General features: G+C 41.7%; 2 protein-coding genes across 3 annotated transcripts; one reads left to right on the forward strand and one right to left on the reverse strand.

Moving 5' to 3' along the window:
* The first annotated feature begins 812 nt into the window (after nucleotides 1–812).
* On the forward strand, nucleotides 813–7,139 carry tefm.L (transcription elongation factor, mitochondrial L homeolog). Its single transcript, XM_018235562.2, has 4 exons — nucleotides 813–967; nucleotides 3,576–4,033; nucleotides 5,831–5,980; nucleotides 6,084–7,139. The coding sequence occupies exons 1-4, from the start codon at nucleotides 925–927 to the stop codon at nucleotides 6,507–6,509; spliced, it is 1,077 nt and encodes a 358-aa protein (XP_018091051.1). The 5' UTR covers nucleotides 813–924; the 3' UTR covers nucleotides 6,510–7,139.
* atad5.L (ATPase family, AAA domain containing 5 L homeolog) lies at nucleotides 7,097–24,276 on the reverse strand. Of its 2 annotated transcripts, none has more exons than XM_041577357.1 (23): nucleotides 24,003–24,276; nucleotides 21,171–22,831; nucleotides 20,276–20,363; nucleotides 19,996–20,157; nucleotides 19,714–19,852; nucleotides 18,363–18,426; nucleotides 16,713–16,891; nucleotides 16,381–16,538; nucleotides 16,000–16,153; nucleotides 15,605–15,892; nucleotides 14,270–14,366; nucleotides 14,108–14,184; nucleotides 13,822–13,964; nucleotides 13,589–13,739; nucleotides 12,645–12,815; nucleotides 12,002–12,135; nucleotides 11,549–11,642; nucleotides 11,118–11,182; nucleotides 10,848–11,028; nucleotides 10,541–10,677; nucleotides 9,376–10,181; nucleotides 8,868–9,026; nucleotides 7,097–8,691 (listed from the first exon to the last, which is right to left on the reverse strand). In XM_041577357.1, exons 1-23 carry the CDS (start codon nucleotides 24,051–24,053, stop codon nucleotides 8,613–8,615), a joined length of 5,238 nt encoding a protein of 1,745 aa, XP_041433291.1. In that variant the 5' UTR covers nucleotides 24,054–24,276; the 3' UTR covers nucleotides 7,097–8,612. The 2 variants fall into 2 exon arrangements, with proteins under 2 accessions (XP_041433291.1, XP_018091049.1); XM_018235560.2 differs by having other exon boundaries at nucleotides 20,011–20,157; nucleotides 24,003–24,274.
* Between the last annotated feature and the right edge of the window lie 352 nt (nucleotides 24,277–24,628).

Below are 24,628 nucleotides of genomic sequence, written 5' to 3' on the forward strand. Positions count from 1 at the left end.
AGACTGGCCCACAGGGATACCAGGAAAACTTCCGGTGGGCCCAGGTGTCAGTGGACCCTCTTGCTTCTAAACATTTGGTCTATTTCATGGTTATTCCCTATTTCTTTATAGGAAAAAATGCTTTATAATGAAAGAATATAGTAAGTAGATATAAAAGACTAGGAGAATAAAGAGGTTGAGTGAGGAGAGAAGGAATAATAGTTTGGAAAGTGGGCCCACGGTCTAAGGCTTTCTGGTGGGCCCCTGGCATCCCAGTCCCACACTGCTTATGTGTAGGGTTGCCACCTTTTCATGAAAAAAATACCAGCATTCCTATATATTTATCTTTTTTCCCTATTAATAACATTGGAATCAACCATCATTTTTACTGGCCAGGCAGGTAAAATACGGGCCAGGTGGTAACCCTACTTATGTGTATGACTGTGCCTGACAGTATCAGTCTAAGTGTATGTACCAGTTGTGCCCAGCTACACCTGCTCATTATGCCCTAGAGTCTAATATTCTGTCCATTACCCAAGGATGGGGTATTAACAATACAGAAGAAATGCCAAAATCGATTTCAGGAATCATGGGCTCTCACCCCAAAGGGAACCACAGCTCCCAGACCCGGTACATAATTAAGTTGGGTTGAAACAAAACCAAGATCCATCCAGTTCAACCCCTTGGTAGCTAATAACACCAGAGCCAGATTGGGAGAGGGTATCATTATCTGAAAAGACCCTTGTGTATGTATGTTTTCCGCCCCTGCTTACTATTATAGTTGGTGACGGCTCGAGGTGTGGCCCCAGTGTTTAAAGAAGGGGGCGTTAACGTTAAAAATGACCCTGCCCCCACGTGCTGCTTCTAGGGGAACTTTATACGCGCGGCTCCTACTCCGGGTGGAGGACGTTTCTGGACGTACAGGAAGTTACGCGGATTTACGTGATGGGAATGATGATCAGGTGTCTGCGTCTCCTCTGTGCGGCAGGTAATCTGCCTATTGGAATGTGCCCTTTTTGCTTGTGCCCTGACATCAGGGGTAAAATGTTGTTGATACAAAGGGGCATCGGACCTACAGGGAAGGTTGTCAGGGAAATGCCTATGGGCTGGAAGGGCAGATGTGGCTACTTCAGTGCAACCCCAAATTGTAACCTTGTATAATCGCTCCCCTCCATCCTATACTTATGTGCAGATCAATAGAGAGAAGGGCAATTGGGCTGAAGTATTGTTCCCCCCCCAGTATTAACTAATAACCTTCCCCCCAGTGGCCATGTGCAGAGATATATAGAAGAGGGCAATAGAGCTGGCATACAAATTGCCCTTATGTACCCTTCCCCCACAGTGGGTATTTGCAAATCCATAGTGAGAGGGAGATTTTATTTGCCCTTATATCACCCCCCCCCCCAGTGAACATGTGCAGATATATAGGGAGAGGAGGCAATGTGGAGCTGATGTACGATTTGCCCTTTTATCCCCCTCTCGTGGGTATTTACAGATATACAGTCAGGCCCATACATCTTCGGACAGAGACAACTTTTTCCTAATTTTGGTTCTGTACATTACCACAATGAATTTTAAATGAAACAAATCAGATGCAGTTGAACTGCAGACTTTCAGCTTTAATTCAGTGGGTTGAACAGATTGCATAAAAATGTGAGGAACTAAAGCCTTTTTTTAACACAATCACTTCATTTCACGGGCTCAAAAGTAATTGGACAAATTAAAAAAAAAAACTGAAAATAAAATGTTCATTTCTAATACTTGGTTGAAAACCCTTTGCTGCCAATAACAGCCTGAAGTCTTGAACTCATGGACATCACCAGATTCTGGGGTTCCTACTTTTTAATGCTCTGCCCGGACTTTACTGCAGCGGATTTCAGTTGCTGTTTGTTTGTGGGCCTTTCTGTCCAAGTTTAGTCTTCAACAAGTGAAATGCAGCTCAATTGGGTTTAGATCAGGTGACTGACTTGGCCATCCAATAATATTCCCATTCTTTGCATTAATAAACTCCTGGGTTGCTTTGGCTGTATGTTTTGGGTGATTGTCTATCTGTATTATGAAACACCTCCCAATCAATTTGACTGCATTTAGCTGATTTGAGCAGACAGTGTCTCTAAACACCTCAAAATTCATTCAGCTGCTTCTGTCCTGTGTCACATCATGGATAAACATTAGTGTCCCAGTGCCACTGGCAGCCATTCACACCCAAGCCATCACACTGTCTCCACCATGATTTATAGAGATGTGATATGCTTTGGATCATGAGCTGTTCCACACCTTAAATATTGTAATAAGATATGAAGAGAGGGTCTCCATGAGGTAGAATACTTACTCACCACATGGGGGAAGTGGCCCAAGCGCACCGCCCTGAGCCCTCGGCATTGGGAGCAGACAACCGTAAATGAATCTGGAGCAGGCACTCAAATAAAGGCAATCTTCCATCAATAGTTGAAATGAAGTAAAAATATTTATTGTGTCCTCTGCTTTACACATTTCATTTTATACACACTTAATCATAGGCTGTTCCTAGCCTTTCTATTCTTGATGCTTATGAGTGGCTTGCACCTTGCAGTGTACCCTCTGTATTTACTTTCATGCAGTCTTCTCTATATGGTAGACTTGGATATCGATATGCCTACCTCCTGGGGAGAGTTGTTCACTTGTTTGGCTGTTGTGAAGGGGTTTTTCTTCACCATGGAAATGATTCTGCGACCATCCATCACTGTTGTCACAGATCTTTTTGCATTGCTGAGTTCACCAGTGCTTTTCTTTCTTTCTTTCTTTCTCAGGATGTTCCAAACTGTAGAATTTGCCACTCCTAATATTGTAGCAATTTCTTGGATGTTTTTTTTCGTCTGTTTTTGCAGCTGAAGGATGGCTTATTTCACCTGCATGGAGAGCTCCTTTTACCGCATGTTGTCTGTTCACAGCAAAATCTTCCACATACAAGCACCCCCCTCAAATCAACTCCAGGGCTTTTATCTGCTTCATTGATAATAACATAACGAATTTCCCATACCTGCCCATGAAATAGTCTTTGAGTCAATGGTCCAATTACTTTTGAGCCGCTCAAATGAAGTGATTGTGCTAAAAAAGGCTTTAGTTCCTCACATTTTTATGCAATCTTTTTGTTCAACCCACTGAATTAAAGCTGAAAGTCTGCAGTTCAGCTGCATCTGAGTTGTTTCATTTAAAATTCATTGTGGTAATGTACAGAACCAAAATTAGAAAAAAGATTTATGGGCCTAACTGTATAGGGAGATGGACTGTGTGGGTCTGAGATACTATTTGCCCAGTGGGTATGTGCAGATATATAGGGAGAGTGGCAGTGGGGTTGAAATACTATTTGCCCCATATAGTCTTCCCATAGGATGGAATAAGTAAAGTGAATTGTGTGCAAGCTACTGCTTTTCCCATTTTGCTGGAACTTGAATGAGGTTCAGTACTTGGGTCATGTGTGTGTCCCTGTACCAGTATATTAGTAGCCACAGCTTCTTTCCTCTCAGCCCATGGTGGCCACATTATTTCAGCCCTGGGTTGGAGGAGTTGCCTCTGTGTCATGTTGTCCCCCCTTAAGAGTCTACTTGTTCCTACAGGGAGAGGAATTCTGCCCTTCAGAGGTCTTGGCCCGCTTCCTGCACACAGACACATTCATTGCTCTCAATGTCTAGCCAAGTCTGCAGCTGAGCTGGATATGGAGGAAAGTGCAGAAGGAAGGGCAGAGACAGAAGAAAGCCTAAATGCAGCTTATACAGATGAGGAAGCAGACACGATCCTCCATGTTCTCAATACTGCCCCCCAGAGTGAGCTGGCTGCCATCAAACTGCTCAGGGGCAAGAAATCTGCCAGTATTGTCCAGTACAGGGAGCAGCATGGGCCATTCCTAGACCTGGATAGTGTTGTCCAAGTTCCACACTTCAAGCACAAAATCACAGTGAAAGTGTTTGACTCCATCCTCAGCCCTGTGGATAAAGACGCCAAGAAGGAGCGCCGGCCTGAGAGCAGAAGCAGCGTGAGGTTTATAAAGCCTGATGTACCCACAGAAAGGCTGCAGGTGGGTTTATCTTTATACTGGGGGGGTTAACTGGAGCATTGTCTGTGGATGTTCTTGTGCTACAAATGTCAGTATCCCATTGACAACATTATGGTATTGGGAAGTATTGGCTCATACTCCCAGACTGAATAAAGGGAGGAGTGCTCCCTTTTGTCCCTACAGCAGCAGTATTATTAGTACAGGTACTAAGCGTGTGCTTGGTAGAGTAAAAATAACCATTGGCTGCTGCCATTGCTGAGCTAATGAATTACAAATTGCCCAGTGGCCATGCTTAACAGTAAGGCCTAGGTTCAGGGAGGGAATGGGAGGTGCAGCAGAGTTGGAAAATGCCCAGTACTCATGCTCTACAAGTAAGGGTCGGGTGCTCTGGATATGCTCTGTTCCTCTGTAGCAGCCTGTGTGGCCCGAAACATTGCCATATTTTGAAGTCTACAATGAGCCAATAAACGGATGTGTGCTACAGCTACTTTGGACTCTGTAGAGACAAATACTAGAGACACCAGGGGGCATATTTAGCAAGGGTCGAATTTTGAATTGAAAAAACTTCGAAATTCGAATTCAAAAAGACCAACCGAAATTAAGTCCGTTTTTTTTTTTTGGACGAGCAGGTTCGTTTTTTATCTAAATAGGTCCGTATTCTCCAAATTTCGAATCGAAGGAATAGCACAATCAATTGAAAAATCAAAGTTTTTTGGTTTTTTTTGGGAAAAATGTTGAATCAAATTCGGTCCACCAATTGACTCCAAATAAGTTCTAGGAGGTCCCCCATAGGCTAAAACAGCAATTCGGCAGGTTTTAGTTGGCGAATGGTTGAAGTTGAATTTCAATATTCAAATTTTTTTCAAATTTGAATCGAATTTAGACCATTCCATAGTCCAACTACACAAAAAATAGCTCCAAATTAGAATTTTATTCATTTGAAAATTCACCTCGACCTTTGATAAATCTGCCCCCACGTGTGGAATTCTATACCCAAGAGATTGCTTTATGGAAGGGTTAGATCTCTTTTTAGCGAGAAAGGTTTCAGGAATGTTAACAGAAAATGGCCCTTGGGAGATAATTGGGTGGAGGGGGAATCTCTCTTAATTTGGGTCACATTAAATTTGAATCTGAGCCAATGTTGTCAGTACAGATTGGAAACGCCCAACTGCAGGGAAGCACATGCTGATTTGGTTCAGTTTATTTGGGTGGTGCATACTTCTCTGGGTACAGCAGTGTGTCTGACTATCACATGTCTTAGGGGTGGAATTTCTGTAGCAGTGAGACTTGCAAATGGGAAATCCCAAGCTCTGGACCCTGCAGGAAGCATAGAATTGGCCAAGCAAAGCTCAGAGTGGTTATTTTAAGGTGATGCAACTCTTTGCTGGTAACAAGGGAAATTGTGGTTGCTTAGTCTGGGATGCTAGTGTGTCCCATTCTGTTATTACAGGGACATTAACCATGAGAAGATGATTATTTTTGTTTGACACAGGTTTAGGAATTAAGTGCAATTTCTATAATTTGACTGTCTGCATTGATCATGGGATTTGAATGATTGTTTTAATAGATTAGGAGTTACAGACTGAAAGGACAGACTGTGAGGGGGATACACTGCATCAGGAGCCCAGATGGTTGAAACTGAAGGATTCTTTCCCCAGTATATGTACCTGTATGTACATGACCAGCTTACAGCACAGGCAGCAATAATAAACTGAGAAATGCCAGACCTTCAGTTATAGAATAGTTTGAATGCAAGAACAGCACTCTGCCTGAAAATGGGGAAGTTAAAACTTTTATATAAAATTCTCTCCTTTCTAGGCTACTGAAAGCATAGTATCCATTGTCTTTGGAATAAAGAAAATAGCCTGGGCCCACGTAAGCCGCTCCATGATGGTGCATGACTGGCAGCAGCAGGAATGGTACAGGTTTATGAAGGGGCCCTACTTTGCGCACATGTACCTGGAGGATGTAAGTAAAGCTGTAAAATTCTCTTATGTGTAACCCCCTTAACCTGTATTTGGGGGAAAGTTCTATGTATAGAGTAATTACTAGGAATCTCTCCCTCCGACAGGTCTCAGCAGTGGTTTCTAAGCTCCCAGTGGCAGATTTCTATGTTCTGGAAAAGCCTGGAATCTCCCTGCAGAACACCAGCCTGTTCCCAGTCATGTTACACATGCGCACAGTGGAAGCCATGCTCTACGCTATGCTGAACATGCAATACGAAGCTGATGGAGAGCACAGGGTACTAAGCATGGCAAGAAGCACGGTGGGGAAACACTTTGATATCATGGTGGGGGAATCACGCACCAGTGGTCTGGAGATTGCAAAGCAGCTGCTAACACACTCTGTCTCTCAGGAGGAGCCCAGAGTTCGATTCCCCCAAGACGCAATCTTCCATTATAGAAACCACTTACAGCCCAGAGGGCAGAACAGAAACGAGGAGCTGTGTGATGCTCTGCTGCAGGCTATTGCCTTCTATGAACTTGCTGTGTTCTAGGACTTCCCTGCACAGGCTCATTGGTGGGGAGCGTAGCTCTGCATTCACTTCCGTCCCTCGGCACTGTAATGAACTGGATCTGACACCATTCCAAAACACAGCTGCCCTGAAAGTATAACCTTATAGGGGTGGGGCTTCCCTGTCCTATAAGGAAGGGGCTCTCTTTCAAAACACCAATACATAGTTTAAGCTTCTGGAGGATGTACATAACATTTAGAGCTAGCTTATGCTATTACACCCCTGTCACTGAGTCCTACCTCCTGCTGTACAATCTGTGTCTAGAAATATATTGCCCATGCACAGGGATTGCAGCAATCACACCCAGACTTCCAGGAGGGTAATCACCAATAGTCTATGTGCACCCACCCCCTTCCTTCTGAAGAACAGAGGGGCACAAAGTAACTGCAGTGCTGGCAGTGGGAGAGTGAACAGTTGCGCAGGTTAATGGCAGCATGACATCAATTGATGTCCGGACATGAGACAGCAAGCTTGTGGGCAGTGTAAAAGACTACCTTTGAAGGAAGCACAAGTATACTAATTTGACAAAGTAACTGCTGCCTAGCGAATGATAACAGGAAAAAAGCAGCTTATTTTGTAAAACATTTAATATTATTAAAAGGCTGCACACAATTTCATAAAATGCATTTGTATGATACAAGGCGCGTGTCAGACAATAGTGTTTCCCAGCTGGAAATTCAGCCAGGATCTGCTTTATAAACTGTACAAAGTGATTTTTACATTCCTATACATATCTAGTATATTACAACACACTTCTCATCACTCACCCAGCAGGCACACATTATACTATTAGTTTCCAACATGGAATATTGCGTGAGTACACATGCTGCTGTATTCAGAAGACCAGCCTTTTTCTGTACTGTGCCTACAGAAGTAAACATTAGCCTGTGACTTATCAGGAACAGACAAGTTGCCGCACTATATTTAAGAACACTGTCTAGGGGTGCTGTATTTTTGAAACACTTCCACAGCTGCAAGTAGATCTGCTGAGAGCTGCACATGGCTGAGTGGGACATTACTGCCCAGGTTGGGATTGTCGCCCTGTTTGAGTAATGAGTAAACAGTGTACAAACCCTAAACACACGGATATGAAGGAGAAAAGTTGGTTCCTCTAGTCACACAGGTGACTGATTCTGCTAACACCTGATTGCTCCACACTTACACTATTTTAATCATAGCTCAGTCCACCAGGAGTTACGATGTACCCCATAAACACATCTGGCTTGCAGTAATATTATTATTAGAACTTGTACAGAATTTAAATTCTGAGACTCCAGTATCTCCAATACTAGTAATGAGCTACAGGGTGAAACAGATCTACAATAATGCTTCATGTTACAACACAGGCTAGTTTTGGAGATTGATTTGAAGGCAAAATGTCAGCCTTAAAGAATAAGTAAACCTTTCAAATACGTGATTGTAAAATTGATGCAGGTGCTTTTCAAAGCACTTTTGCAATGTATATTCATTTTCTTTTTGGAATTCTAAGATACATGTACTTAACATGAATGAATTGTTACAACAGCGCCACCTGCTGATAATTTTCTGACCACCAAGTAGTCAAGGAAGTTGTCAGGAGAAAGAAAGAGGGCTGCTCTGATGTTCTTCTGGTTAGGAAAGATTTGAGAAAGGTTTAATTGTTTTCCTAACTAGAACATCAGACCGGCCCGCTTTCTTTCTCCGGACAACTTCCTTGACTACTAGGTGGTCAGAAAATGACCAGCAGGTGGCGCTGTTGTAACAAAATTAATTTATGCTAACAGTAAATGTATCCTTTAATATCTTGGAATTAAAAAAAATAAAGGTACACTGCAAAAGTGTTTCGAATAGCACTCACGTCAATTTTACATTAGTTTTAAAGGTTTACTGATCCTTTAATTCTGGAAGCACTGGGCAACTCCCAGCAAAAGTACAGAGCACTGCAAATACAATGCCATAAAACAGACAGGCTATTTTGGTGCTGGAGGGCTGTAGAAATAGTGTTGGCAGTGTTGTAGGTCCCTGGGCGACATCCAAAAAATTAGTGTTTTGTCCCTAAAAATCCATATCACAAAGCACCAATTGTTCCTGTATAGTTAAAGCACATTAGGGAAAGTCTGCTGCCAAGCTGCTCACTGTTGCTTTAGATAATTCTAGATGAATGCCTTCAAAATAATGGAGAAACCTGGGACAAAAGAATAAAAAAAATTAGTCTCTTCCAAGCTGGCAACATTGATAACAACCCTAGTCCTGTTCTAGCCCCACAGGTGCTGAAACTGGGGAGATCTAGAATTGGAAGAGGAAGTGCAGCCTCGTTAGCATGACCTGCAGTGTGAGGTGGTTTATGAGAACGATACCCACCTTCTTTTAGTCTTCTCTTGCTCTTTCAGTCGTTGCAAGCGACAGATACAGCGCATAGCAGGAAGGTACTCTGTTACATTGGCTTGCCTGTTGCCCAGACCAAAGAAAGATCTGCTGGACAGAACTGTCCTAACCACAGACATCCTCTTCTCTGCCACACTGCAACACAAACAGGAACAGTACAATGCATAGGTTGTCTCTTCAAGCTAGTTTTACTCCTTATCGCTTTAATTCTCACCTTTTATAGTCTCACCCACTCCCCTGCCTCTGCTATGGTTTCACCCACTTCACCTTCGCTTGCTATAATTTTGCCTACTTGACAAGTTTTACTTCACATGCACCAAAACAGCCCAATAATGGGTAACTAGCCCTCAAAACCGAGCAACATCTTCACCCCCAAACTGCACAGTGTTTCCCTAATCACACCGTCCAACTTATCCAAATAACACCAATCTCTTTAAAAAGGATGCATATCTTTAAATGTAACACCCAGAAGGTTATGAATTACCTGGAACTGGCTGCACTCTGGCAGAAGCAGACATTACCCCTCTCTTCAGACACATGCAAAGTGAGTGCCTTGGTGGGGTCGTGGCTGGCTGCTGTGCAGGCTTCAAGTGAAGTATCAATGGCTGTTGAGAGCTTAGACAAACATTTCTGAAAAGCAAGTGTTTCTATGGTTGCTCGGACTTCCCCGGAGCTCTGGCTGTTGCTCCAGTCCCTGGTCTCTACTCTCAGCCCATCACACAAGCCGTCCTTTATTCGACTTTCTGTCCAGTTGGCGTTACCAAAATCTGCTTGGTCCTTGGGATTATATGTAAAGCAATCTATCTGGGACATATTGTCAACAAAGTCTGCAAGTGACCCCAGGCAGCGGTAAACTAACCGAGAGGCCTTCTGCTCCTCCTGACTGAGTCTGTGCCTTTCAGGGGCAGGTTGTGTGCCTTCTGATTTCTCTCTATCAGCTTCAGGAAGGTCTTTCTGCCCTGTCTCCTCTTGGGATTGAATGCCAGATACCAAGCTAAGCATTTCATCGACAGAATCACTATCAAACAAATCACTGTCATTAAAGAGTAGAAGCTTCTTTCTCTTTTTCATCTGCGCCGACACTTTCAGTGGGCTCTCATCAGCCTTGTCATTCTTATCAAGCCCTGCTGAATTCTCAGGCAAGGGGGGCAGCAGAGTTGGCAGTTGAATATTAACTGGCAGTGGAAGGAGGAATTCCAGATTACTCAGTGTAAAATACACATTGTTCATCTGAAACTCTGTAAGCAAGCGCTGGAGCACATTCCTTTCTTGTGTCTGGGGAACGTGATTCTAGAAAGACAAACATTAATATGAGCTGCACAATAGGAAGTGCTACCCAGACAAGCAAACTAGCACATAAGTTTAATTCAAGGCACTCTTAAAGGAGAACTAAGGTTAAAATACAAATGCAGACAATCTAACCCAGCGTTTCAGGACAGGGAGTAATTGGCAACATTTTGGGACTGTTTTGTAATCATGCCTTTCCTTCTCCTTTAAACCAGCACATGAAAGCTAATGCAGACAGCAGAAAGTTACACAAATTGCATAAAAATTTGTGTGTTACACAAATTACATAAAATTGTGTTTACTGTATGTTGCACCACTCGGTACAGATAAGGTTAATTCTGATATAAAACAAAGTCACTCACCTTTATAAAGGACAAAAGACCGTCTGTGGGTAAAATAATGTTATGAAGACCCATGAAATTCTCTGTGCAGCCAATGTTGCATTTTGGAAGTTCAGCTCCTATCAAAGCCTGTTTTTTTAAGCCATCTGTATTCGAGCCTTGTATAGAAAAGAACTAGCATTAAATGGGGCAATAGACAGCAATGCAAGTAACACACACAGCCTCAAAATACAAATAAAAGTCCAGTTTATCTACAGATTGTTGGTTTGTTCCCCTCCACTTGTTTATGCATACATGTATATTACAGAGAAGAAAGGTATGAACTTACGACAGATTTGCAGTGGCTTTTCCACCAATCCACCTCCACCACTACTAGCCCAAAACTGCAGATGGAGAAGGCTTTGCCTGATGTCACACTTATTGGCAGATAAAAATGTTAAAAAATCCTTTGTTTCTGTTCGGAGGTTTTCAGCCAAGCAAAGAACTTGCAGGTAAGTTGCAACATTGACCTGGGAAAATAAGGACATTGTCCAAACCCAAACTGAGGTAGACCCCCACTCCTAAGATGAGACCACCATTTGACATCACTATAACTTACCAGCGAAGGGGTTTTAAAATGAATATTTTCAAAGAAGCCATCAAACATTAAGCCAAATGTAGGATCTAGGAGAGGAACACAATGAAAGTCAGACTAGTTTAGGGAAACCCGCTGTCTAACTCAGCTTTTCTTTACCTATTGGCCTTTACATTTCAGTGGTTTATTGGCCCATATCTAAACTACCTAAATAATATTTTCAACAAAATGTAATGTTCCATTCTGCAGGAGAGAGCTGATGGATTCTATATGAAGTGATATACAAGGTACATAGGAATATTCTGAGTGCGCAGATATTCATATTCCTAGGCAGCAGAGCTCCAGAACCGTATCATTTTGTCCAGAAGTACTACATTTATAGCTGATGCATCTGTTAGCTTGAGCAAAAGAACTCCATGCAGGCTCATGTCCAACAACTCTGGGGCTTGGCTTACCACTTGTGGTGAGAATCACTGGCCGCTTTGTGGTGCTCATAAAAGTCTTGATTGCACTCAAAAATCCAACGTCGTCGTCAAATATTACATCTACCTGAAATGAGAAGTGCAATGTTGCCAGACCAGCAAAGTGTTTTGCAATAGGACTCCAATACTAAAACGTAAGCTTTTCCGAAATCTCTATGGGTCTTGCATGTATTGCATGTACATTGTCCCAACAAAAATGTATAAAGAGGCAAAAAGTTTTCCATACCTATACTTATTATACCAGTCATTCTTTTTTCTTATTTTGTGTTAGTTTTGATTCAAAAGAAATAAAAATGATTACAATAAAAATAACCAGATCCCACTGAGCAGCAGTGCCTCCAGGCACCAACATCAAGCAATCTCTGCCATTAGTGGTGTGTGTGGCAGCTTAGTTTTCTAATGACTAAATAAAGTTAGTGAATATACCTCTTCAAATAGGATAAGAGATGTTGCGGTTTTTCTGTGTTTTTCCTCCGATCCAGTTTCTTTTTGTGCAGTTGCATATAGACTCTTATTTGGCTTGGTTTCAACTTCCCTCAGAAACACACCCTTCCCTAGCCCTGCAAAAAGCACACAGGCCTGTTAACTGCAGAGCTGTAACCTTATTACCATCATGTATCAGCTGCACAAGGATGAAGGGAACCTACAGACTGCATAACACGGAGATATAGGTGGGCACAATGGTGGCCATTAGCAGTCACCTTACTGTTAGCCTCCAATGTAAATGGGCATGAGTAAATGCCTCAGTAGGCACGAAACGCATAAGGCAGTATTAAAGGAGAATAATGTGGCAATTAACTACTAAGTAGGCACGAAACGCATAAGGCAGTATTAAAGGAGAATAATGTGGCAATTAACTACTAAGCGATATGTGTGTACCGCTGATGGACTGTATTGTATGAACCTTTGTTTATCCCTGGCAATAGATGTTCACAACTCTGTACAATTAATATATCAATAAACCTTGCCTGAATGAAAAATAAAAATCAAAAACTATAAAAGAAAAAATGAAGGCCAATTGAAAAGTTGCTTACAATGAGCTGTTCTATAATATAGTAAAAGTATGTACCTTTGGAAGCCTCTGTAGCACTGGGTTTCTCCTCATTTCTCTTAATAGCAGGCGGTTTGAAGAAATTTGCCAGAGACTTGGGTGCCAGCCCTTTTCTAAGTCCCGTGCCTCTGGGTGAGGCCGGTGGTTTTCTTGGAGATGAAACCACATTCTTTGGAGAGTTTAGTTTTCCTTGAAGGGGAAAATAGGTCAAAGGGTTAATATTAATATTCTGAGACAATATGCAATTTGCCTTTTTATTCATTTGCCTTTAGGTCTGCCTTTAAAGGAAAACTATACCCCCAAAATGAATACTTAAGCAACAGATAATTTATATCAAATTGAATGACATATTAAAGAATCTTACCAAACTGGAATATATATTTACATAAATATTGCCCTTTTACATCTCTTGCCTTGAACCACCATTTCGTGACTCTATCTGTGCTGCCTCAGAGATCACCTGACCAGAAATACTACAACACTAACTGTAACAGGAAGAAGTGAGGAAGCAAAAGGCAGAACTCTGTCTGTTAATTGGCTCATGTGACCTTACATGTGATTTGTATGTGTACACAGTGAATCTTACGATCTCAGGGGGCGGCCCTTAGTTTTTAAAATGGCAATTTTCTATTTATGATTACCCAATGGCACATACTACTAAAAAAGTATATTATTATGATAATGGTTCATTTACATGAAGCAGGGTTTTACACATGAGCTGTTTTACTCAGTATCTTTTAATAGAGACCTACATTGTTTGGGGGGTATAGTTTTCCTTTAAGCTGAATCGACAACTAGAAAGTAAAGGGGGTATAGTTTTCCTTTAAGCTGAATCGACAACTAGAAAGTAAATTCTGAGACTGGATTATATTGCATCACTTATTCTGTTTAGTGCATCATTTGTTTTCCTATTTTTCCACTCTGCTTACTGTAATAACGGGGCCATCCGTGAGTTTACTTACTGGGAGACTTTGTCGAGCTGAAACTGCTAAAGAAACATGGTTTGTGGGTGTTCACCCCTTGCTGATCTACTTGGTGTGACTGCGTGGCTTCCTTTAGCTGTGTTAAGATCTGCCTTCCACTGCGCTGACAGGATGCATTAACTTCAAACACCTATGAAGAGTATTAGAAATTCTTTCATATAAACAAATCGAACTATCTGGCACAAACTTGGCAGAGCAGCCGGTTTATTTACCTTGAAGCCAAGCTCTTGGGCGCATGCATACACCGCTGCAGTTTTACCGATTCCAGGAGGACCGGTGATCAGTACAGTGTTACACAGAGACTCCTCTTCACTATCAGAGTCCATGGTCATAAAGTCATTCTGGTCCCATGTGTCTTAGCAATAAAAAAAAGAAAAAAGAAACCGCTTGAGGCCAATGTGAGTCTTGCACTGTAACACTTACATGTATTCGCTGCATGATACCAGACTAACCCAGCTTTGCCCAAATGGTGCCTTAACTTGTTTATCTTAGAAATACCTGATTTCTCTTTCTCTGTCTTTTGCATTTGACTTTTCTCCTCTTTTTCAGCTCTGACTTTCCAATCTTTTAGCCAGCTGTGGAAAGGACATAGGTAGACCAATTATCAAACAGGAACAAAATGGCTAAATACACCAACCAATACAATGCATCATTCCTTACCTGTGTAACTGCTGAATGGCTGCAGAGTTGCCAATCATTTCACTAGTATTCTGAGGTTGATACTTCTCTGTCCACAGAACATCATCACACTCAGTATCTAATTCAGAAAAGAGACCAGATTTCTAATAGGGAAACAAGCTGTGAATTAAAACCTATGGTCTGGCACCATTAGGAACATCATTACCTTCCTCTTCCTTTATTGTTGGGTTAAAACACCATCCACTGAGACAGCCATCAATAGCTTTTATATAACTACACTGCTCATTAAAAATCATTCTCTGGAAAAGATGAGACTGTGCTCACCAATATTTAGATTAATGCAAGTCCTAGAGCAAAAGTTTATCTGTTTGGCCCAACATGAGTAAAAGTGATATGGCTCATGAGTCATAAATGTGGCTGCTGGCATGTGTGTGAATATGTCTGTGCGCATCCAGACAGCAACCTCCTATACAAGAGAGTTTAAGCACATCTGATTTAATGCAGTTAGGGTTGCCACCTGGCCGCTAAATGATGGCTGATCCCAGTGTTATTAATAGTGAAAAAAGATAAATATATAGAAAGGCTGCTATTTTTTTTATAGAAAATGTGGCAACCCTAAATGCAGTGCACGTAGCTTCCCTGTTAAATATTTTTTTTAAAGGTACCTGTAATCAGACAGGAATTTAAAGGGTAACAATCGTTCTAATTTCTGATTTGTTTTGTAGCCACTACAAGTAGCTGGCTACAAGTGGAACTGTGTGCCATAGCCCTTAGAGGTTACAAGCATGCTGATTTGGCCCAGGGGTTGGGGGTGATCGGTTTCTGTTATGAGTATTGCAATTTAAAAGTTGGCCATGCACATGCAGATTTACACTACCAATTGGGGCCCTTTAGATTAACTCACGTATGGGTCCATCTGACGGGCTCACCAACAGATATCTGTTTGAGAATGGACTAGCTGAGGATCAGGCAGGTTAGATTTTTCCTATTGGATCGAGGACCACATTGGCTAGTTGATGCGGCCCTTGTTCTGACGGCTCGTATTCCTGCCATAGTAATCCAATTTTTTAGCGGTAGGGCCAACAAATGGATTAAGCCCAACATCACCCAACATAGGTGGGCATATCCAAAGTAAGATCTGCTCATTTGGCAACCTCTCGGGCTAGTGTCTAAAGCTGGCTGTAAGATTCAAACAACAGAACAAAAAATAGACAGTCCCACAAGTTTGCCCATAGTTGAAATGGAGAAAGAAAAATAAACCCTAACACTAAGCACAGCAAGCATACACAACCACAATATGAACCAGTCTCCCAGTATTTAATTTTACAAAGACGTATTTATAAGAGGCAGTGGCACCTTTAGAAGCAGATTTAATTTTTTGGGTATGTATATCCAGCTCTGAGATAGTTTTACGCTCCAGACACTTTTGTCCCCTCTGAACCAGACCACAAATCTCAGTTGGGATGCTAGGTTGTGAGGAGGCCTCATCGACAGATGATGTTAAATCACAGATTTCATTCTGCTCTTCAGCTTTCCCAGCAGATCTTTTTCTTTTTGACTTATTGCCAGGAGAATCTTTTCTTTTCCTCTTGCCCCGAGTTCCAGTCTCCAGAAGAACTGCTTCTGTAGGTTGAGGCTGAAATCCTGGGGAGAGGTAGAAAGTGCTCACAGTAAGGGCACAGGCTGTAGAGAATAGTTAGGCAGAAGATAAACATGTATTCAACACAATCTCTGTAAGGAGAAACATAAACCTGGTTTGTAAGTGTCCAGAAGGGCAACTGAATCACTTTGCTTTTTGAGAAACATGGAGAGAAACCTCTTCACAGGAAACTGAGGATTACTAAAGCGAATTTCCTCTAAAAGTAGGTCTCTTGCTGCATCAGAAAACACCTGCCTTTTATTCACCTGAATAATAAGGGGAAAAAACTATAAGCATATTACAGGACTTTAACAACCCAAATAATTATTTTTCAGTATAACTACACAGCTGGGGTAAAATTACACAGCTTAGGAGACAGAACCCTTTCATCAATACATCACAACAACCTGTTATGAATAGTCCAATGTTACATCTTATTCTGCATTGTCTACTGCAGTCTCAGACAGATACATTTGCTGGAAACTTCACTAACCATAGTAGGAGCCATGGGGATGGCAAGCTTGTCCTTCACACAGGTGAACTCGCCAAGGGACAGGGTCAGCTTGGCAACATCAGGCACAGCAGGGCTCTGGTCATCAAAGTCAGTGAGATGAGGGCAGGGAGGCAAAGGCATGTGCCACATTTGGCAATCTGTACAAAAACATGGCAAAGAAATTAGAAGTTAGTACGAGGACCAGTAACACATCAGAGTCAAGTTCATTGGAAGCATCCGACATATAATGCACAATTTCTCCCAAAATAATAATATGTATGCATTGCTAAAGAAAATGTCGCTCACAGCAAACAAAACAAAAACAAACATACCATCTCTTTGCTGCACATGTACTACATTCTGAAAGGAAGAGCCAGAGAGAGCATATGCCTCCAAAAGTGCTGTGGTTTTTGCAATGTGCCTTTTTAGGGAGTCTGGCAAACCACTCTTGAGGAATTCCCGTTTTGCCTTGAACTGCTCTTCATCAACAGAGTTTTCAGAAATCTCTGGTCTTTAAGAGAAAGGAGGACAGTAAACAAATATGCCAGAATTCTTTCCAACTAAGCACCAAGAATTATTTCTTACCAGCAGCCCATTCATCTGCTTCCAACATATATACTAATACAGAGTTCTTTTCTCCTGCCCTTTGTAATAGTTCTGTCTGTATTTCTGTAACATGAGATATAGGCTTCCAGGTTCAATTTGCACAAAAAAGGAGGAAAAAGGTTATCTGATGAATAAAGATGAAGGTTTAATAAACCATCATCTTTATTCATCAGATAACCTTTTTCCTCCTTTTTTGTGCAAATCCTGTGAGTGCCAGTACTTGAGACTTTATATTTACAAAATTTACTTGAGCACCCAGGTCTCTTTATTTACACTCGAGGTGTGCAGTTTGTACTTATGGTGCATACATATAAAAGAATATCCAAAGGGTTCCATGATTCCTTCCTTCCAGGTAATTGTGAAAGAGGAAAGTTTGTGGGAGCACCCCATGGCTAAAAATGTACTAAAATACAATGGAAGTGCTACTGACCTGGCCAAATTAACTACAGCCAGAGAAAAAGGAGAGATTGATCAATGCACATTCCCTGTCCCTTGTCATACAAGTAATATATGCAGATGCACGTATTTGCAAAGACAGGGGTTTATTAGTTACAAAATTATGATCATAAGATTGATAAGCCACATACCACGTCAAGGTACAACCCATATGGGGGCCCCTAACTATTTATCTCTGGTCATAATATCAAATAATTGTGAAAGAGTTGACATGCACATTCAAAACTTTTATAGTAGAATTTATAGTGACAATCAGTTTTGTTTTTATTTCATTTGATTTTATGTGGAGAGGTGGGGGAAGACCCCGTGATGTACATTGATTAAGCTTGCCCCATTAATTGTGATCACCATAGAGCCTATGGGGTGTTTCGCCTTCAAACAACTAGTTGTTTTCTGATAGATCACCAGAAATAAAGACTTTTTCCAATGACTTTCTATGTGTCACTGTTTTTCTCATTTTGAAGTGTAAAGTGTCATTTTTAGATACATTTAGTAGATACATTTCTTTTTGGTGTCCTCCCTGCTGAGCAGAATCTCTGGGTTTCATTACAGGCAGCTGTTAAAATTGATACAATAGTTGCTTATACTCCACAAATGCTGCTGAGAAATGTATCAACTAAATATGGCAACATTTTAACAGTTCACAATCTGCGCCTGAATTACTGAGCTGCCAGACTGAAACACCAGAGACACAAATATTCAACTTTAAACTTAGATTTTGGAAAAACAGTAAAAAATAAATAATGGAAAGTAATTGAAAAAAGTAATTCTGTTGATTAAGCGAGACCCCACTATCAAAATACATTGGGACACCAAAGACAAACTGATTCCATCAAGATCCCATATACAATACGATACCCAGGCAACGTTAGAACTTGTCTCCAAGCAATACACAGGGTAAGAAAAACAGCACAACCCACCCATCATCAATGACTGTGATTGAAGGTTGCTTCTTCAGTTTTTTCCCAGAAGACGTACTTTGCCCTTTGAGAGAAATGAAGAGTGAAAGGACGCACATGGACAATGCTGCAGATAAAGAGTGGGATGCGCATATATACAAACAGCTGGGGGTGCTGTACTAGCAAAAGCTTCAAATCAGAGGGGGAAAACCGATTCTTACAGCAAACCCAAAACAAAGGCAGAACAGGAACAAAAACAACTGAGAGGGACTTGAGGGTACTGGTGGATAATAAATATAGCTGTAGCAAGCAATGCCAGTAAGCAGCATAAGGGTCAGTAAAACATTGTTCTGTATAAAAAGCTATAAAGATTCCCTGTGTGGTGTGGCACAAGAGACATTAACTTAATTACAAATATATTTCATTTGGCTATCAGAAGAGTTAAACAATGAGGAGAGTCGGGGAATGAATTCCTGGCTAGGTAGACAGATACAGTAGATAATCGTACGAGAGGAGACAGTTGGGGTGGGACTGGCAGGTACAGTAAATAGCATTATGGTTTGGGGAGTGTTAAAGCTTACTTAGTTTTAACCTTTCCTTCTCCTTTTATCAGAAAGGTCTAAATAAATACAGCAGTAAACCCTCAAAGTAATGCCGCTCTGAGTCCTCTGTCAAAAGAAACACTATTTCTTCCCTCCAATTGTGTATACAGTACATGGGCTTCTGCATCAGACTTCCCTCTTTCAGCTTAAACCTCCAGGGAACAGGCTTGCACATGCTCAGTTTGCTCCTCTTTCCCTTCTGTAATCTGAGCCCAGAGCTATGAGTGAGCAGGGAGAGACTAAGGCAGGTAGTTAAGTCACACCAAGCCAATTTGGCAGCTGCTATCCTAAACAGAGCCATCTCCTCAGGTATTGTAATGCATTCTACAGAATAAAGAGTTGTAGCTTGTACTATTGTGACTTATCTACTGCCAATAAACTGCCTGCTTTCCTTCTCCTTTTGAATTAATATAATAAATAATTGATGTAAACAGAGTGCTTTTCAGAGGACTTTTACATTTTAAATTTCTGATATATTTGCATTATTTAGACTGCTCGCACCAGACTTTTGGCTCAGAGTCTAGCAACTGGAAGAGTTAACAGAATACAAGAAGTTCAAAGAATGTTAGGGTCTTTGGTACTCATGGCCTTCAAAAAGAGCTGTTAAGCGGAAATCATTTTAAATCGGAAAACTGATAAAATGCCAGAAACCATTTAAAATAGTAGAATCGTAAAAGTAAGAATACACCTTTTTTTTAAGCTTGGATAGAGGCACAATATATATAGATGTGTATTACAGCAGTAGAAAAGTTAAACATTGCAATGGTTACCAGTAGATAGATTTGCAGTTTTTTTAATTTTCTCTCTCTTTCCCAACACATCATTCACACTACGTAGACGCTTTTTCCTTCCTGGTTCATGGACCTTGCGAGCCTTACTGGAGCTCTCATCCACAATCAATATGGATTCCTATATATGAAAAATATTAGCAGATTTGGAATAAATTAGTCATATTTCATACCACAGCCACTTTTTCAGATGAAGGTCTTGCAAAAGCCTTATCTAAACAAGCATCACAATACCAGACAAGGGGAAGCCAAGCTTCGACTCACACGGTTGTAACAAACCTGCAAGACTTTCTTGTCTGCAGCACGTGCCGTTTGTCTGGACGACAGCCTCCTGGGGGTTTCAGGCTTGGCGATATTCTGCTGAACGGATTTTGCTTTCTCAAGCAGCTTCTTTGCCTTGTCAATTTTTTTGGAACTAGCCACAACCTGTATTAAGGAAAGTGTCATTCAATTCCAACTACTGAACCTCTTGTGCTACATTCCTAGAACATTTTGTTCAAATGCAGGCAAGCTTTACGTACAAGGAAAAAAAAATTTTTTTTACCTTGTTACTTCTTGGGGTGGACAGAACATCTGCTAAAAGGCTTTTATTTTTTCCACTAGCTCTGGTACTCAAGCGGGTAAATCTCATTCTGTGACAGAGAAGAAAACATAGCATTATATATCCCTTGGTCTCAATACAAAGCAACATAAAAATATGTACCAAGTCCTTTAACTTCAGCAAAGAATTAATTCCATGGCTTAATGTGCACACTACAAAAATCAGTATATTTGGCAAGCAAGAAGTACCCAGAGCTTAACACACAGACAGCTGGCCTGACAGGACATTTATGTCAAAAGCGAAATGTTACATATGTTAAGAGCAGCCAGGTTACTGGAAGGTATACTCGCGTGAACTTTTAGGAGCTAAACACCTGTGCAAAATGATGGCAGTGGGAAGTGATATGCTATGAACAGTGGGTGGCCCTGGGATCGGCCTCCTCATTGAGCTGCATATGTTAGAGGCAGTTTGTGGGATTATTTCAAAAAGCAATAAAGACCCAAAGAGATAAAGGGAAGTCTTATGTATGATGAACTGGGAATGACCCATCCAGCTATTTTCTATTATGTATAATTTTAGATCTAATCAAAAGTTGGAAAAAAGTTATGAAGCAGTAATTGGGGGGGGGGGTACGTTTCAACCAGGCCTAAAACCACACACTTATTTGCCCACAAAGTATCTAAATACTAAGAGGATTCCGCCAGTTCTTGTTGAAACCTCTTTTCGTAAAAATAGCAACCCCCTCATACTAGCCACAATAAAAGACATAATATTCCGGACCTGGAGGTATCTCCCCGGGTAAACAAGCAGGGGAAGAATAGTGACACAGTGCTATGTGAGTGTTTATAAGCATTGATCCCAGCTCATTGCAATAATGGGCTGCTGTACATTTACTTACCGTATTGGACTATTTGCCTCTGTGGATATACTAATGACTTCTGCCCGGTAAATATCACTTTTGCGGCAGGGGATTCTTCCCTTTGGGGTAGACATTTGTAAAGGAAGGTCAATCATGGAATGTCCTTTGACAGGTGAGTTCAGAGCGGGTGTTTCAGATGTCTGAAGCCTTGAACTTCTTCTCAGGTTAATGTTACTAGCTTTACAAGCGCCACTGCTGGGCTCTTTAAGCTTTTTTCCTTTCAATGTAGGGTTTTTTCCTGCATTCTTTGAAGTACATTTCTTCTTAACCCCCACCACATCTTTTGATTTTGGTGTTTCTTCTTGATTATTGGCACCCTCTTTGATTTGATGCACTTCAGTTCCTACCTTTTTGGCTGATGTTCTCTGTTGTCCCTCAACAAACCCCTCTTGAGCAGGAATGTCAGCTAGACTCTTGTTTTTGGAAAGAGATTTCTTCACAACACTTTTTCCTGCTTCACCAGGTTGCCTGAAAGCTTTCATAAATTGCTGTCTTTCCACAACAGTGCTCTTTTGTTTAGCATAATCTAGGTTTTCTACTTCAACCACGGCTAACTCCAGATCATCCTCCAGGACAACAACGTTTGATTTCCGATTCTGAACCATGAAATCAACAGACTCGTGTTCAGAAACAAGCTCCACTGCCTTCTTTTCCACCTCAGAATCTTTTTTTTTCAAGAAGATGGAAGCTAATTTTTTTGGCACGGTCGTGGCTGAATATGAATGTGGTGGAGACACGTGAATCTGAGCATGCACAGTTACAGTTTTTGGAGAAGGCTTCTGAGCCCAATCCTCATTTCTCAGAGGGTTCTCATTAGGAACATCTTCACCTGAAAGACTGGGTGTTAGATCTTTTCCCTCTAAACTTGATTCCATGTCCTTTTCCCCCTGACTTTTTATGAATTCTTCAAAAGAAACAACTAAAATACTGTCCTTTCCATGCAAGCCGTCTACATTTACCGGCAGGCTTGAATCCATAGTGTCACCTGTGCTGTCCAGGGATGTTCCTGAAATAATGAATGGCTTACCTGGCTCACAATCCTGCTTCTTCTGCACCGTGTTTGACTGTGCATTTTTAACTTTGGTCTGTTTGGGTTTCCTTAACTTGGATTGAATATTTGTATCCGTATTAGAAGCAGCATTATTTAGAGTATCCTTGACCTCTGGGGTACTAGAACCAGGGGAACACACAATCCTATCTTGAAGATCCCCTTTGTTACTGCAGATCGCAGCAAGCAATGCTGCTGTATCACTACCCATGAAGCCAGTTTTCCCACAAACATTCTCGCTCTCTAGATCTTTGTTGATTCCCTTTTGCACACCAAGGTCACGCACAGCTTCTGGTGTCAGACTACCCAGTCTCTTTGTTAAATTAGTCCTTTTCCTACACTTGGAAGGCTTGCCACTAGCTGCTGAAGAGTCTGCCACAGCTGCCTGAGGGGTGTCTTGCTGGATAGCTGCATTTTCTGCTTTTGAAGTCTGTTTCTTCTCATTGATGGGAGAATTTTGTTTGAAGTAGTCCGCTATATTGTTGGACCTGGGAGATGAAAGCACCTTCTCTGTGTTCTTGGACACTGGGGAGAAATAGTTTGTGATGGTTTTGATGGGTGCCTCCTCGTCCTTTCTAGACTTCTTGCATGGCTGGGGAATGAAACACAATAAGGGGTTAGGTGGCCCTGGGGAAATACATTAAACCTTTAAACTGCATGTATTAAGCATGTAGAGCTGCATAGTGGTGTAAAGCTACTGTGCCAGGCCAATGCCTAGCAATAGGCAAAAAGCAACTCACATATATTGCAATTACACAAACACAATTTAAAAAACTGCGTACCATCCACAGTTGCTCCATACACCAGCACAATGACTGGAAATGAAACACACACACGTACAGCAAGGACAGGCCTCTACCCTAGAGAGAGCTTGTGCCTACAAACAGATAAGCAGCAAGTGTTCATTATGGCAAAAGCACAGACCAATTCATACAGCACAACATACTCTCACATATTGCCACTCATTGCTTAAAAGGGAACCAAACATTCTAACAGGCTAAAAAGCCACTGTGTCTGCTGCTCACACCGGGGCCCCTAACATGACCAAGCATCTGCTTTACAACTCCCCTCCATTCTGCTCTCTGACTTACTGCAACAAGGCAGAGTAAGTACAGACATTACCCCCTACAACATACAGTGTGACACTACCCAGGCCCTGACGTGTCACCCAGCAAAATCGCAAATGGTTTCAGAAGCACTGGGGACTTGTGGAAAAATTTGCAAATCGGTGAAAATTTGAAAAAGGCGTATTTTCACATATATGCATTTATTTATTTTTCAATGCACATATTTTTGGGCTACTTTTGAACTTTGGCTGTTTTGGAAAATTAGACCTGGCAACCCTGCTCACCTTCCCCCAAACTGTGCAGCACTGACCTTTGCTCACAAACAAACAGTGGCTCTAACCTTCCCAAACACCCTGTCCCTACCCCAAACACGGTCATTAAACACCCACCAAAACACTGTGTGGCACTAACCTCGCCCTCCAGAGTGTGGCACTAACCTCCCCCTCCAGAGAGAGTGTGGCACTAAATTCTCCCCACTGGGCACTTGCCATTGTGAGGATACCGAATCAGCTGTGGATGTAGTGAAGTGAATTCTATTTAACAATAAATGGTAGGCAAACATAAAACCCGACAAATAACAGGGGTAGATCATGATCCCCAACAACATAGAGTTAAATGACAAGTGTGCGAATACTCTCGTAACAAACAGCGAGTGGGCGACACAACTGCAGCGACAGACAAAACTGTGAGTCCCACCTGGCATCCATACTCCTCCAGTGAAGCGGACATAGCGAGTATCCCGACCATCTCCCCCGATACCCGCGTCACAGACAGCAATTCATTACAGGACAAACTTGTCCAGAACCGAGCCGAACCAACAAGCAGAATAGAATTTCCCGCGCAAACCTGCGTCACGCGAGCGCGCACCAACCATCAACCAGTCCCGAAAAGTGCGCGCTTGCAACCAGGCGTCAGCGAGCATCTCCATTGGCTGCCAGTACCATGACATCATCAGTGCGCGCCCACTACTGCCGGAACTGCGGCTTCGCGCCTAAAACGTCCTCTTCCGTGAAGAATTAAATGAGAAAATAATTGTTTGAAAGAATAATACATCAGCTGGGTCCGTTGGCTAAATGGCTATTTAAAGGGGTTCGTCACCTTTGAGTTAAATTTTACTGTGACGTAGAAAGCGATATTTGAGATCATTTGCAATTGCTTTTTATTGTAGTTATTTGTGGTTTAGGAATTATTTAGCTTTTAATTCAACCGCTATCCAATTTGCAATTTTAGCAAATGGTTGCTATAGTTCTTATTACCTTAGCAACCATCTGCATACCTCCCAACATTTTGGAAGTAGAAAGAGGGACAACATTTTTTCGCAC

Source organism: Xenopus laevis, chromosome 9_10L (assembly GCF_017654675.1).
Source record: "Xenopus laevis strain J_2021 chromosome 9_10L, Xenopus_laevis_v10.1, whole genome shotgun sequence".
Taxonomy (NCBI): Eukaryota; Metazoa; Chordata; class Amphibia; order Anura; family Pipidae; genus Xenopus; species Xenopus laevis.